Source organism: Chelonia mydas, chromosome 1 (assembly GCF_015237465.2).
Source record: "Chelonia mydas isolate rCheMyd1 chromosome 1, rCheMyd1.pri.v2, whole genome shotgun sequence".
Classification (NCBI taxonomy): domain Eukaryota; kingdom Metazoa; phylum Chordata; order Testudines; family Cheloniidae; genus Chelonia; species Chelonia mydas.
The window spans coordinates 239,721,572-239,737,231 of NC_057849.1; the positions used below are offsets into that span (position 1 = coordinate 239,721,572).

Consider the following 15,660-nt stretch of genomic DNA (forward strand, 5'->3'; position numbering starts at 1 on the left):
AAATTTTCCAGTGATGGAAACCCTTGGTAAGTAGTTCCAACAGTTAATTACCCTCACTGCTAAAAATATGCATCTTATTTCTCGTCTGTATACGTCTAGCTTCAACTTCCAGCCATTGTGGATTTTGTTCTACCATGTTTTGCTACACTGAAGACCCCATTATCAAAATTTCTGTTCCGTGTTATTTCAAGATAACATATGGTTCCTGAGATCTATCATGCATCAATTCAGAGGATTTTTAATAACCACTTGAAACTAGATATCACTATGGCTTCTCTCTGAATAACCTAGGACTCAAAGATCTGACAGTTTTTCATGTAAGCTAAATCATGAACAAAATGTACTTTCAAAAAACAAAATCCTATCTGATTAGTGGAATAGCCAAGAAAGGTTCACACCACATATTTAGTAGAATATTATGAGAAGAGTTACATTCCTCTTCTGATGTTTGGTCCATCTCTAGTAAACGTTCATATTCAGACAGAGAGGAGTCACTGGACAGCTGTGTATGGCATGTAAATTGTGCCAAGCAGGTAGACAAGGAAGCATCACTTCCTTAGAAGGAAAACATCAGTATAATTAATTCCTACGGCTGATTATCAAGATGAACAATTAATATAGTTTAACAACAATACTGTGTCTAAAATATAATTGTGATGAAGTGTACCCTGTGTGCACTGGAACATCCAAGGGCTGACAAATTCTAACCACATATTTTCTGACCAGAAAATGTCAAAAACAGTTGAAATTTAAACTATAACCGGTCATGTAAATAGCCCTCAATAAGGAGCAGTACCAGTGCTCAGTATGAAAAATATTAGTTCTAACTAAGGTTATTTGTATTGCAGTAGCATCTACCACGTGATAGGTACTTTCCAAACATAGACTGTTCCTGCTCTGCCGAGATCCTACAACCTCAGATGACAACCAACATATGAAAGATGAGGGAAAAGGACACCATCAAAATATGCACACTTTATATGTTACATAAAGGAAAAAAAACCACATACACCAACCTAATTAAAAACAGTAAGGTTGGAAAAAGTCAAGCACTGAAAAGTTAGGGAATGCCAGAATTTAGGTGGCCCAGGCAACCTTAATTCAGCCCTATTGTGCATGTGTGTTATGATGGAGTCTTTCATTATATTATCTCACTCAGATTTTTTCCACAGGAGTAACACCTCATTCAGTGAAGGGACAGTTATTCAATATTTCTTTTTATCCATTTCATTCACTCTGTGGCCTTTATTTAATGCACAACATCTAACCCCAGCACTGAATATAAAATTATTAATTTTTTCATTTAGCATTTTTATAGCACTTTGTATATTCAAAATACATCTTCAAAGGATGTCAGTTGCAGTTGTGAACACTCACTACTTTGCAAATCTGGCCTTGGATGTCTCAGGGTTCCTAAAAAATGAACAACACATAATTAATGGCCAGTTTAGAACATTTTGGTTTAAGTGATTTGCTCAGCATCACCTAAGACTTGTGTGGCACAGGCAGGGATGGAATCCAGTTCTCAAGCGTGATAGTTAACTTCCTTAACCATGAGACAATCTATTCTCTTTCTGCAATTGCCTGCCTCATTCGCCACACACATCTTCCAACTTCTGCAACAAACAAGACTGGGATCCTACAAACTACTGCCTCATTCACTACACATCCCTGATTTATTTCCTGAGCACTGTTTTAGAGGAGAGTTTTCTCTATTGGTTTCAGATAGCTTTTCCCCTGTGACACCAGCCCCATGTGCTCCCACTTCCTGCCCTCCTTACCACTACCCCATCTTCTGTCCCCTCATCCCACTTCAACTCCTATTCAAACCTCCTCTCCCCACCCCCCCATCTCCCATCTTAGTCCACCTCTGCTCCTACACAACCCCCAAATCCCCTAGTTCTCTGGCTCCTACCTCCCTTTCCACCATCGGTTCATGCAAAAAAAAAAAAAAAAAAAAAAAAATCCACCCCAAAAACAAACAAAAAACCTCATCCCCACCACAAACTTCTCTCAGCTTTCTGATCAAATGCTTTCTCCTCCTCCTCCTGACTGACAAGATACCAACAGAAGGAGAGCACATGGAAGAATCTCCCTGAGGCCTCCAGTAATCAGGAGGAGTAATTACAGGGAAATCCTGCTCAGCACCACCCCATGCCCAAGCTGTGGGATGGAACATGTACAGTCTGGTTGGCATACAGGAGCTGTGAGGGGATTAAGCATGCTCTGTAAGACCAAATCAGAGAATTTAGATGCCCAACTCTGACAATTCTCTTTTAACCCTGTGTGAACTGAGATGTTTTCAGAGGCTAATTATATGGCCAAATTTCAGTACATTTTCACCAGGACAGAAAAAGGCTCACTCTAAATACAAGAGCAACTCTCCTGCCAAATTTCAAATCCCTGCTTCAAATCGTGGAAGTGCAAGAACTTCTCAAAAAGAGACAGAAGGGGGATGTTTGTTTTTTGGTAACATAAGCAAAACATATTTTTCTCCAACCTCATTCTCAAAAATGACAGAACTGTTTTAGCTAAATCTTAAAAACAGCTTAAGACAGACCTCTGGAAAAGTTTGGCAAAGGCATAAGGAAATGAAAACAGGGTCCTGTAATGGAAACTGTCAGGCAACATTAACTATTGGTGGTTTATCAACTCCACATATAATTATATATACATTTATTATGACCATTAAAAATTGTGTTTAGTGCATATATGCAGAGTTTGTAGAATCTTCAATTTTAAGAATAAGTTAAGAGGTAGCAGTTGAGAGACTTCAGCCACTTACTCCTCCCCCATCCCAATAGTCTATATATATCATTAGAACACATTCAATTCATATACTACAGCTGTTGGACTTGGTGTTCCAAATTGTGCAGCGGCCTTGAAAGCCTGGGAAATTTGAAACAGGCCACTGTAAAGCAGATGTACACCCTGACCTCCTTCTCAGCCCAGTCATTCTGCTGCTGACTACAAGACATCAATTCAATTGTCTATTAACACTGAAGCAGAGCCATTAAGATTGCACTTAAGCCGCATAGGTGTTAAAGTAACCATAATTTGGAGACACGGTTACATTTCTTGTACATACCACATAAGTGACTGCTTGAAATGCACACTTATGTATGGTGGAGTTTTTCCCCTTTAAAATAGGAATTTTAAATCCAAACATCCATTGATACAACATAGTTAAAATGGGGGTGGGGAGGGCGTGGAGGGAAGATCCAGGACTTGCAAAAGTTGAGGTCCCTGCTTCAACCTGACCACGAAGCACATACAATATATATTTCTCTGCCCCCTCTCTTCCAGAGCCCAGCTGTGTGGCACTCCAACACAGCCACCTACACCCCCCCATAGGCCAGCTGTGCCCCCCCCCCCCCGAGCCCAGCTGCAGGGGCCCCCCTAGCCCAAGCACCTGCACCCTCTCCCCGCACCCAGAACCCAGCTGCAGGGCCCCCCTACACAGTCCAGCCACAGACCCTCTCCGACCCAGCCCAGACATTGGTATCCCCTCCCTGCCCAGCGATCCAGAAGGAGAAACAGCCTTATGCTGGGCCCCAGGCTTGCATGGAGTTTCCTGTGCACCGCCATCGCCTTCCCTCAGGGCCTGCCAAGAACTGCAGCTGCTGGGAACCTGCCAGTTCCCTCCCCCTCCCCCCAGCAGTGTCTTCTATTTGTGAGCTGGGCTCTGTCTGGTCCAGCAGCCCCTAGTGGCAGCCAGCAACTCTGCATCCCATTTCGGGGGAGGAAGGAAATTCTGCATACACAACATTAATTTCTGAAAAAAGAAAAGGAGTACTTGTGGCACCTTAGAGACTAACCAATTTATTTGAGCATAAGCTTTCGTGAGCTACAGCTCACTTCATCCGATGAAGTGAGCTGTAGCTCACGAAAGCTTATGCTCAAATAAATTGGTTAGTCTCTAAGGTGCCACAAGTACTCCTTTTCTTTTTGCGAATACAGACTAACACGCCTGTTACTCTGAAACCTGTCATTAATTTCTGCAAAATTCTATATTGCGCAGTGCTGCAGAATTCCCCAAAGAATAAACAGAATATTTTACAGTTACATAATATTTGACTGCTATACACAAGTTGTCCATTAGATGGTCCAATTTCCTGTCAACTACAGCTCACGCTACACAGGGGAAGCTGGGGGAATTCTGTGCCAAAAATTTAAAAATTATGTGCCAAAAAATTAAAAATTCTGCCTATTTAATTTGTCAAAATAATGCAATATAATCTCACCAGTTTCAATTATTTTGGTATTTATTTAAACTGCTATACAGGAAATAGTCACAATAACTATTCAGCATTTCCTAAAAACATGATAGTTAAGTTATAAATATTTGGTAACTGATACCCTGCATTTCAGTTATAATCCTGACTGGCTACTTTGGGAAGAGCTTGGTTCTGATTGTCCTGACATTTTATTGACTGCTTGATAAATGTTTTCTTTGCCCTCAGCTTTTTAAAATAATAGGTAAGTAAAACAGATCCTGTAATCTCACCCTATTGTGCGACTCTGGCACAGGAAAAAAGGGAGAAAGCACAGATCTTCCTAGCTGAGGATTCCCTTCCTGTCCCTTTACAATAAGGCTCCTTTACAGTACTCTGGCAATCTAAAGGAGCTTTAAAACATTTAAAAGTGTTTTATACTCCTGGGGAAACTGACTAAGAAAGGGAACAATTAACTAACAATAGGAACATTAACAACTATGTAGGCAAGCTGCTACATTTCTCTTCTGCCTGAGGGGACAGAGCCTGCACACACCTACCTCCGAACAACCAGAAGCCCTATTCCTCCACTCTGGGTGAGCTAGATGGACAGTCTCTCTCTTGTGCCCATGCATGCCCATCCAACCCCGCCCCCTGGTCGTGATTAATGTCTCTCCACGCACACACGCCCAGCCCTAGCCCCTGTGGTGATTTACATCTCTGCTGGCTGCTCCCGGCACTCGAACAGACACGCCTAGGCTGCCAGGGAAGGGATGCGTCTCACCCAAAGATTTCTTTGCTTCCCCATTTTTCTGCAGGGAGTAAAGAAATCTGTGCATGATATGAATTCTGCACCCATAGAGTGGTGCAGAATTCATCCAAGAGTAATAATAGTAAACGCTTAGGAGTACTCATCTCTCCAAGGTACCTTGGAGATTTTTCTTTTTCCTTTTTCCTAGATGTATGACATTGCATTGGGTTGTACTAAAATGCCTATTTGATTGGGCCCGGCGTACTACGTGATCCAGTTTGCTCTATATAACTGCCCTACGCTTACTATTTACCACTCCACCAATCTTTTTGCCATTTATAAATTTTATCAGCAATGATGTTATATTTTCTTCTAGACCATTGATGAAAGTGTTAAATAATATCAGGCCTAAAACAGATCCTTGTGGAACTCCACTAGAAACATCCCCATTCAATGAAAATTCCCCATTAACAACTACTTTTTGAGATCTATCAATTAGCCAATCCTTCACCCATTTAATGTGTACTTCATTGGTACCATACAGTATTAACTTTCTACTCAGAATGTCATGTGGAAACTAGTCAAATGCCTTACAAAAGACGAGATATATTATATCTATACAGTCACCTTTACCAACCAAACTTGCAATCTCAAAAAAAAAAAGAAAAAAAAAATTAAAAAAAAAATGAAATAAGGTCTGTTTGACAAGACCTATTTTCCATTAAGCAATTGTAGCCTACTAGTTCATTTTATCATTCATTTATTGTGTGATGTCAAGATTAACAAAACATGAAGAAAAACATGTCACGGACCGTGAAATAAGTCCTTCTCCGTGAAATCCAATCTCCCCTGTGCTGCTGGGAGCGCCACAGCAGGAGGCTCGTAGCTGCTAGTCCCGGCTGGGCTGGGGAGGGACAGGATTTGTTCTTCCCCTACACGGCCATTCTCAGGGGGAGATCAGACCCACCTCCAGGTAAATTCCCCCTACTCTAGGAAGCTCCAGGGCTGGGAAATAGCATTGGAGCTTCCTGCAGCCAGAGGCGGCTTCCAGACGTGGAGGTGGGTCTGATCTTTGACTCCCTCAGGGAGCTGATGGGCAGGATCCTCTGGGAGGCTAATATGAAGGGGAAAGGAGTCCAGGAGAGCTGGATGTGTTTTAAAGACGCCTTACTGAGGGCGCAGGAACAAACCATCCTGATGTGCAGAAAGAACAACAAATATGGCAGGCAACCAGCTTGCCCTAACAGAGAAATCTCTGGTGAGCTTAAACACAAAAAGGAAGCTTACAAGAAATGGAAACTTGGACAGATGACTATGGAGAAGTATAAAAATATTCTTTGAGCATGCAGGGGTGTAAACAGGAAGGCCAAAGCTCAACTGGAGTTGCAGCTAGCAAGGGATGTGAAGGGTAACAAGAAGGGTTTCTACAGGTATGTTAGCAACAAGGAGGTGGTCAGGGAAGTGTGAGACCTTACTGAAATGGGGAAGCAACCTAGTGACAGATCATGTGGAAAAAGTTGAAGTACTCAATGCATTTTTTTTTTTTGCCTCAGTCTTCACTGGGCAGCACAGTATGGGGAGGACGGGAGCAGCCCTCAGTGGTGAAAGAACAGGTTAAGGACTATTTAGAAAAGCTGGATATACAAAAGTCCATGGGGCTGGATGCAATGCATCCGAGGGTGCTGAGGGAGTTGGCTAACGTGATTGCAGAGCCATTGGCCATTATTTTTGAAAACTCATGGCAATTGGAAAAAGACAAATATAGTGCCCATCTTTTTAAAAGGGAAGATGGAGAATAAAAGGAACTACAGACAGGTCAGCTTCACCTCAGTACCCAGAAAAATCATGGAGCAGGTTCTCAAGGAATCCAGTTGGAAGCACTTGGAGTAGAGAAAGGTGATTAAAATAGTCAACACTGATTCACCAAGGGCAAGTCATGCCTGACCAACCTGATTGCCTTCTATGATGAGATAACTGGCTTTGTGGATATAGGGAAAACAGTGGACATGGTATACCTTGACTTTAACAAAGCTTTTGATACGATCTCCCACAGTATTCTTGCCAGCAAGTTACAGAAGTATGGATTGGATGAATGGACTATAAGGTAGATAGAAAGCTGGCTAGATCGTCAGGCTCTGTGGGTAATGATCAACAGCTCGATGTCTAGTTGGCAGTCAGTATCAAGCAAAGTGCCCCAGGGGTCGGTCCTGGGGCCAGTTTTGTTCAACATCTTCATTAATGATCTGGATGCTGGGATGCACTCTCAGCAAGTTCGCAAATGACACTAAGCTGTGGGGAGAGGTAGATATGCTGGAGGGTAGGGATAGGGTCCACAGTGACCTAGACAAATTGGAGGACTGGGCCAAAAAAATCTGATGAGGTTCAACAAGGACAAGTGCAGAATCCTGCACTTAGGACGGAAGAATCCCATGCATTGCTACAGGCTGGGGACCAAATGGCTAAGCAGCAGATCAGCAGAAAAGGACCTAGGGGTTACAGTGGACAAGGAGCAGGATATGAGTCAACACTGTGCCCTTGTTGCCAAGAAGGCTAACAGCATACTGGGCTGCATTAATAGGTGCATTGCCAGCAGATCGAGGAAAGTGATTGTTCCACTCTATTCAACACTGATAAGGCCACATCTGGAGTACCGTGTCCAGTTTTGGGCCCCCCACTACAGAAAGGATGTGGACAAATTGGAGAGAGTCCAGCAGAGGGCAACGAAAATGATTAGGAGGCTGGGGCACATGACTTATGAGAAGAGGTTGAGGGAACTGGGCTTATTTAGTCTGCAGAAGAGAAGAGTGAAGGGGAATTTGATAGCAGCCTTCAACTACCTGAAGGTGGGTTCCAAAGACGATGGAGCTAGGCTGTTCTCAGTGGTGGCAGATGACAGAACAAGGCGCAATGATCTCAAGTTACAGTGGGTGAGGTCTAGGTTGGGCACTCCCAGGAGCACAGGGGAGATCAAACCCACCTCAGGGAACCTCCTCCAGCTACAGGAAGCTCCAGGGGTGCTGTACAGCTGCAGAGCTTCCTGCAGCCAGGGAAAGTACCCAGAGCTGGGTCTCATCTCCCCTCAAGAGTGGCCATGCAGGGGAAGAGCAAATCCTGTCCCTCCCAGCCAGCCAGGACGAGCAGCTAGGAGCCCCTGGCTGGGGTGCTCCCAGCAGCAGGGCAAAATCAAACTCACCTTCACCTCCAGGAGCTTCCTCCAGCTGCAGGAAGCTCTGCAACTGCTGTCTTCAGAGCTGGGCTTTGAAGGCAGCACAGAAGTGAGGTGGCAATCCTATAACCGCCTTAGAACAGCTTTGAAAATCCCTCCTCTTTCCCCCACGGTCACACCACTTTTTTAAAAAAATTAAAAATTGGATTTTTTTTTTTTAATAAAATAGGATTTTTCCACAAAAAGCATCTAAAGATTGTTTTAATTAAGATACATTATAGCTCAAATATATCTCATCATGGAATAAGGATTATAAATTCTAATTCTATAGTATGAGACAATATACTCATGTAATGTTTAAGAAAAATTTTGTAAATAAGTTCCAATAGTTCATGGATTAGGGACCCAATTTTCTGTATAGATTATTTAGGGCCATCTACCCAATAGGACTCAGTGCTCAGTCTAGAATAATAATTAAAATTAAGAGATGCTTAATTTTGCAGTTCCAAAACTGTGGATTTCTGTCTCCAGAGATGACATGCTTGTTAACAGAAAAAATGTTTATAACTAACTAACTAAATAGAGGTGAGAAATAACAGTCCCTTACCTCTCTCTAAAGTGCAAAGTTTCAAAAAGTTCAATGAATAGAAGATTGTTGAGGGCGGAATAGATCTGGACAAGGAGAAGCAGTCTGGAGAGAATTGTGAGAAGGGAGGGACAGGCAGTAGAAACAAAAGTGAAATTATTTGAGCAACATATTCCAGAAGTCTTGAGGTCTTTCTGAGTGTAGCCTTCATTGATTTGAGATCTACCATACCATTCTCTCACTAGAAGGGAAAACCTATAATGACAGCAGGCGTAAGAGAGACCCAGTTTGGGAATATTTTAATGAAGTTCCTCTACCAGTGGGTAAAACAGGCACGCGTGCAAAATGCAAACAGCGCAACAAAGAAATGCAAGCCCTGGTTGCCCGAATGAAACATCATGAGAATTGCTCCTTTTCAGGAGGAAGCTGCGTTGAAGATGATGAAAGGAACACATCTGAACATCCAGGATCTTCAGGTTGGTAAACTTTTATTTCATTCTTCTTTCTTAAGGACTGCCTGTCTTCCTTGTGGACTACTTTTGAATTTTCATGTTTGAGCAAAAAATATATGACACTATCATTTTAGATGCAGTTGTGATAAAAAAAATAAACAGCTGAAATAGGCAGATCTTCCTTTTACAATTTCACCTTTAAAGTTGGGGAAAGGATGCCTCTCGTACTCACCGGCAGCGGGAAGTGGAGTGACGCGGCCCCAGCCCGCCCCGCTTTCCTTGCCCCGTCCCCAGCCGTGTCGCTAGGGGAAAGGTCCCGCACCATGGAGCGCCACGGCTGGGAGCTGGCAGAGTGGAGCGAGCTGGGGCCAGGCTGCTCTGCTTCCCCCAAGGGATCCCTTCCCCCAAGCCCCCTCTCCCGAGCGACACGGCTGGGGCCGGGGCAAGGGAAGCGGAGTGGGCTGCTCTCGACCCCCAGCTAATCCCCCGGGCCACTCTGGGACTGCGGGGCCTCCAAAAATGCTCCCCCCACAGCTCCTGCCTCCCAGACCTTCTTGGGGAGGAGTCCCTGACTGCCCCCAAGACCCTCTGCCCCTTATCCAACCCCTTGGCCTCAGCCCCGGCCCGGCACCCTTAATATGCTGCTCAGAGCAGCGTGTCGGAGCTTTACCGCGTTGTATGCGAACCCGCGTTATATTGGGGCAGAGGTGTATTATATGTTTGCTGTTGAATACATAACGTCGTAGTCTTAGTTAAATAAAACAACTTAAATGTCTGTCTGGTGATGTTCTCTTAATACAGCATGGCAAGAAAATCCTCCAAATATTAATGATTAACCTGTTGAATTGGAGATATTTATGAAGTCATTGGGAGGTGAACTAGCTACTTCAATTACCTTTGGTAAATGAAATAACCGAACAATCATTCATTTTCTGATAGAGCTGTAAAACAAATTTGAAAAGTTTTCAAAATCACTTTAAAAATGTATAGTGTGTACCTTCTAAAATGAAACCTATATCTCTGAGTTGTGAAGAATATATATTAAGGTTATAACGACCAACAAGAATGCACTGTTATGTAGAAATCCATGATTAAATCAAGTCTTCCTGACTAGTGATTTAAATCAGTTTGATTTAAATCAAATCCACCCTGATGTAAACATCTGAAATCATGAAACTGACCAATTAAAAAACCCTTTGGCCATGAAATTAACCAAAATGGACCATGAATTTGGTAGGGCCCAAAGTATTAGCTAAGTAAGTAAGTAAGGCTGAAACACAAGACCTACAGGCTGAGGCCTGTAATATTTAGCTTAGCCATACTACACCTTAGGCTTAAGAAATGCTTGACATAAGTAACCGAAGAATAACCAGATGCCACAAGATTATGGAAAAAGATGTACCAATGAATGGTATTGCAAAAAATTAGCCACAAGATTAATTTTAGATCACAAAATGACCTAGAGGCACATTTTTTCCAGTACGTGCCTTACCCGCAGGAAAAAGGTTGTGCATCAATGCCAATGAGAATAAAAGGAACTACAAACAACTTATAAAAAAACAGGATACCCCAATATTCTTGGGGGGACACAATACAAATAAGGAAAGATAGAGCAGACACCTTCATGCACATGCGCACAGCATATGTAGTAGTCAGAATCATAAGATAAAAGAGGACTCCCAGATTGGGTCAAATTAGTCCCCTACAGGAAAACCCCCATCAGGAACCATCCCTCTATTGATGATCAATTGACAAGGCATCCATCAGACCCTAAGAATATTGTTAAGAATGTGAGTATGACTATATTTGTTACTTGTGCATAGGTCTTTACAGAATTTCCATGTGCTTGGGTAATCATAACCTTAATTGTAACTTTAATAAAACTTTAAAATGGACTAGAGCTTGTACTTGTAAATGTATATGTTGTCCATATCCTTGGTCTTTGTGTGTTCCTAGAGGCTCTAAATCTGAAGAAAGTCGCAGAGGTGACTTTCACTCTGTTAAGCTTGAAACTCTAGCTACCAGAGCCAAACCCACAATGGTATAATACATTACTAAATTCACCTTTAAATAAAATAAAAGGTTGCACCATGTTGACCGGTATTAATTATATTCCAATTCTTTTAATTCTTTATTGACTGAATCCCATATCAGCTTTTCCATTATTTAGTCCAGGAACCTTAGGGTGGTTGAACTGCACAGCACTATCTATAGATGCTGCTCATAGAACAAGATACGGAGGAGTGCATGTGTGGTCCAACTGCCACTGCTACTAAAGATCTCCAATCCCAGGCACGGGGGGCTGTCACGCCTACAGTAGAGCACCCATAGGGACGTCTCTCAAAGAAGAACTTCAAATTACAAAGAAGCCACCATTTACACTAGTTTAAAAGGAATTACTTTTTCTAAATGTATCAATTCTATGTACCAGAGACGGCAACGAAACAGTAACTCGAGTAATAAATTATGAAATATCCTGCTAGTCCCTCCTTGATGCTTCAGAATTGGATTGGCACCAAGAAGTAATTGCAAAGTTCCAAATGTCGCTTGCCTAAGACACACAATAAAACTGACCATACAGTAATCTCTCTCTTCTCCACAAGAAATCCTTTCCTGAGAAGGCCTAGGGATTAAATAATCCAAGATATAAGATTTCCAGCAATTCAACTGCACTTTGAAGATTCCTTATCTCATGTCTCGCTCCCAACACCTGCTGCTCTGCAACAGAATCTCTCTCTCTCAAGAAGTACATATTCCTCCTGACCTCTCACTATTGATGCTGGTGCTTAGCGAGGGAATAAATGGAAGCCTGTAATGGCCTGGCATCCACCTCTTGTGAGCCCCCCTTCTGGGCGGGAAATTGTAATGTCATGGTACCCATCTCTTGCAAGCCCCCCTTCTGGTCAGGACATTGTAATGGCATGGCACCCACCTCTCACAAGCGCCCCTTTCTGGTTGGGTGCATCTGCAGTCTTTCAGTTTATGGTGACCATCAGTGGTTTCTCAGACAGTTTTTCAGTGACTCAGCCCTCCAGCCAAGTCACGCACACTGTCCGTATGTGAAACAGAACAAAACCCTTCAGGGGTATACAGTCTTTAACTTGTCCCAGCCCCGGTATGGGTCCATACCCCCAGGGCTTCCTCCGTGGAGACACTGTCTTTTTGCAGCCCTCCCTGGGCTCAGTACTTACTCAGTCCCAGAAGCCAGCCACAAGCTCCTGCTTTGCTCCTCTGGTCCCTGCCGTCAACTGTCTTATGCTCAGTCCCAACAGCCACCCATGAGTTCCTTCTTAACTCCCTGGTCCCTGCCCACACTGAGCTGTCTGTGATCCTGCTGCTCCTTCAGCCAGCCAAGAACACAGTCCTCTCTGCTCCAGCTCCAGGCAGCAACTAACTGCTGCTCTGGTCTGCAGCAATTTTTATATAACCCTCCTGGGCCCTGATAGGCTGCTTCCCCTGCAGCCACTCTAGCCCACTTGGAGGACCTCTCCACTGCTCCTTTCCTGAGACAAGCCTGGCAGGATTCTGAGGTCTCCAGCAGGGGGTCTCTGGGCCTAGTCTACCCCCATCACAAAGCCATGTTAGCTTCTACAGAAATAAAAGCCTGGAGGGGGACAAACAGTAACAATGTTTACTAAAAAGACAAGAACCCTGAATGGAGAAAGTCTGGAAATATAATATCTTCACTCCAGGCATTCAAGAGATTACTGTTCCAAAAAATGGCCTAAATCTGGCCAGGAAATTCTCTGGACTCTATCTTCCTTACATAGAGAAACCGATAAGAGTACAAATGTAAATGGACAGGAGATGGAAAATGTATAACAAGGAGTTATGCAACCCTTTGGTTGCTGCAGAATGTCCATCTCAGAAACTTTGTGAATGATCCTGCTCCCTCCTGTTTCCAAAGGATCAGGTTTGGGCCCTATGTGTAGACAGACAAATAAGCCAGATTTTCAAAAAACATATGAGAACAAAAAGCCTGTGCAATTATGTGACTAATTTGTGTGTGCAAACTTGGTAATTATGAACCTAGTTATATGTATTGTGATGGGGCAAGGCCGGATAGCTATAGAAAAGTAGTTGGAGATAGATATATTAGCTCCAGGCTAAACAAATCCCTGGTACCAGGTTAAGTGAAATGGAAGCTGCTCCAGGTCAATTAAGACACCTGGGGCCAATTAAGAACTTTCCAGAAGGCAGGGAGACTGCTAGGTTGATTGGGACACGTGAAGCCAATCAGGGGCTGGCTGAAACTAGTTAAAAGCCTCCCAGTCAGTCAGGTGGGTGTACATGTCAGGAGCTGTGGAAGGAAGTTGTGCTGTTGGAGAGGCTGAGTAGTACACATCATATCAGGCACAAGGAAGGAGGCCCTGAGGTAAGGGTGAAGTGGAGCTTGAGGAAGTGAGGGCTGCTGTGGGGGAAGTAGCCCAGGGAATTGTACATGTCATGTTTCTAAAAGGGCAGCTGCCTTAGCTGATACTATTAGGGTCCCTGGGCTGGAGCCTGGAGTAGAGGGTGGGCCTGGGCTCCACCCCCACCTTTGCCCCCTGATTAATCACTGAGACTGGGAGACAACAGAGACTGTGCAAGGAAGGATAACTTCTCCTCGCCTCCCTTGCTGGCTTATGATGAAAATGGCTCAGTAGACTGTGACCCTTGTCTCTAGAGAAAGAAGGGTTATGTGGAGGGTCACAGTGAGCCTCTGAGGCTAGTGAAATCCGCCAGGAAACGCAGGACCCACGGAGGCAAGGACAGAGCTTTTTCACAGTATGTTCAGTAACCAAATTTTTATGTGCAATCATGATAATTCTGCAACCCTAACTTTTTGGAAAACTTTGCCTTTGTTGAATCCATGTATCAACAGGAAAATGCCAGCATTTTCAGAGTTAATTGTTACATTATCTACAGGTAATAGGGGAAATACAGTGACAAGAAATTTAATGACGCTGGCTGCAGACTGAGGGATGCACATTGCTGATTTTCATGTATTTCTCTAAGACAGATAAGTACTGTTTGAAGGACTAGTAGCCTACATTTCATTATAACTGGTTGTGGGTGATTTATACTTAAGAATGCTTATCATCATATGTCCACAATATAGAATACATATCTAAGTACTGTTTTGTTATAAATTTTTGCAACAGTGTTCCTTTAAATAACCTTTTTTGGCTGTGCATCTGAGGTAGCTAATGTTTTTGTCATAAAAACCCTTCACAGCAAGTCAACTGTTTCCATGGAAACTGTAGAGTGATCATCCATTAATGCTGCCAAGATTTCTCTCAGTGCTTTCCCAAATACAGGTAGATGTTTGCTCTCAATTTAAAAAAAAAAAAAAAAAAGTTGAATGAATGTTACACTCCCATGATAGTGAACTTCCACAGCTTCATGTGGGGAGTAAAGGCAAACAAGAGCTGGGAGGGGACGGGGCGGGGGGACAGGACACAAAAACAAACGAGAAACCACTGAGAGATTTTAATTTAGGGGACAGACTCCATCAGATTATTTTTTAATCTGCAGCCTATCCATGAATGGAAATGCTGATCCCACAGTGGTGAAAGGGTGAATATCAGAAAAGGAATGGAAGGTATACAAGCATGAATTAGCAGAGATTAACGCTGGAAAGCAGGGACAGGAAGATCACTCATGGAATGAATTATTTTTGAGATAAGCTAATGTCTGGGTCACTCACCTCTCTCAGCATATTGTTTTCCTTCTCCTTCTGTTCCAGCAGGCTCTCCAGGTGGTGGACATGCATCTCTGCTTCAGCCAACCGTCTTGTCCGCTCATGATCCTCCTCTGTGGCTTTTGAAGACAGTCCTTTACTCTGCAACATCTCCAGCAGCTTTTTGATGGACTCATCACGGGCATTTAAGGTCTGCTTCTGAGTCTCAATGCGCAGTTCCATCTCTTCTAAGGTTTTGCGCAGCAGGAAAAGTTCCTTGGCTTGGCGCTCATGCTCTGCATGAAGCCGTTGGAAGTTCTCCTCTGTCAGCTCTGCCACAAATGGTTCACTGGCTCTACTGCTGCTGTCCTGCTGGAACAGCTGGTTCAGGTCCCGCTGGATCCGAAGCTCATCCTGGAGAGCCTGGATCGTCATCTGCATGTGCTGGAAGCAGAAAACTAAATCAGTGAATTCCCTTCCTTAGTGAAAAATTGTAAATACATGGGCTGCTTGAATCCTCTTGACCAATCAGTCAGAAGGAATACACAAAAGCTGCCAACACTCAACATTTTTGACAGCAGATAACTATAATTTCCCCAACTTTGGGCGTGGGGGGAGGGGGGGAGTTATTGAGCTGCAAATTGTAAGGCCCTGAATGACGGAGAAAGATCCTCTTACACGTAATTCCCCTATCTCCACCCACCTGTGCAAGTCAATGTTCAGAATGGAAGAGTATTACCAGGAAAAATTAATATACTGAAAAGTATAAGTGAACACTTCGCTAATCTGTTATTCTCAGTTCATCTCATTTCAGCATCAAAGGTCCAAG

General features: G+C 43.4%; 1 protein-coding gene across 18 annotated transcripts in view; it reads right to left on the reverse strand.

The window, feature by feature from the left end:
* The window catches only part of ERC1 (ELKS/RAB6-interacting/CAST family member 1), a 551,656-nt gene that overhangs the window by 425,888 nt on the left and 110,108 nt on the right, over positions 1-15,660 (reverse strand). For all 18 annotated transcript variants that reach the window (XM_043540362.1, XM_043540357.1, XM_037877967.2 and 15 more), the window contains exon 3: positions 14,859-15,275. In XM_043540362.1, coding sequence (XP_043396297.1) covers positions 14,859-15,275 — 417 coding nt within the window. The remainder of the gene's footprint in view (positions 1-14,858; positions 15,276-15,660) is intronic.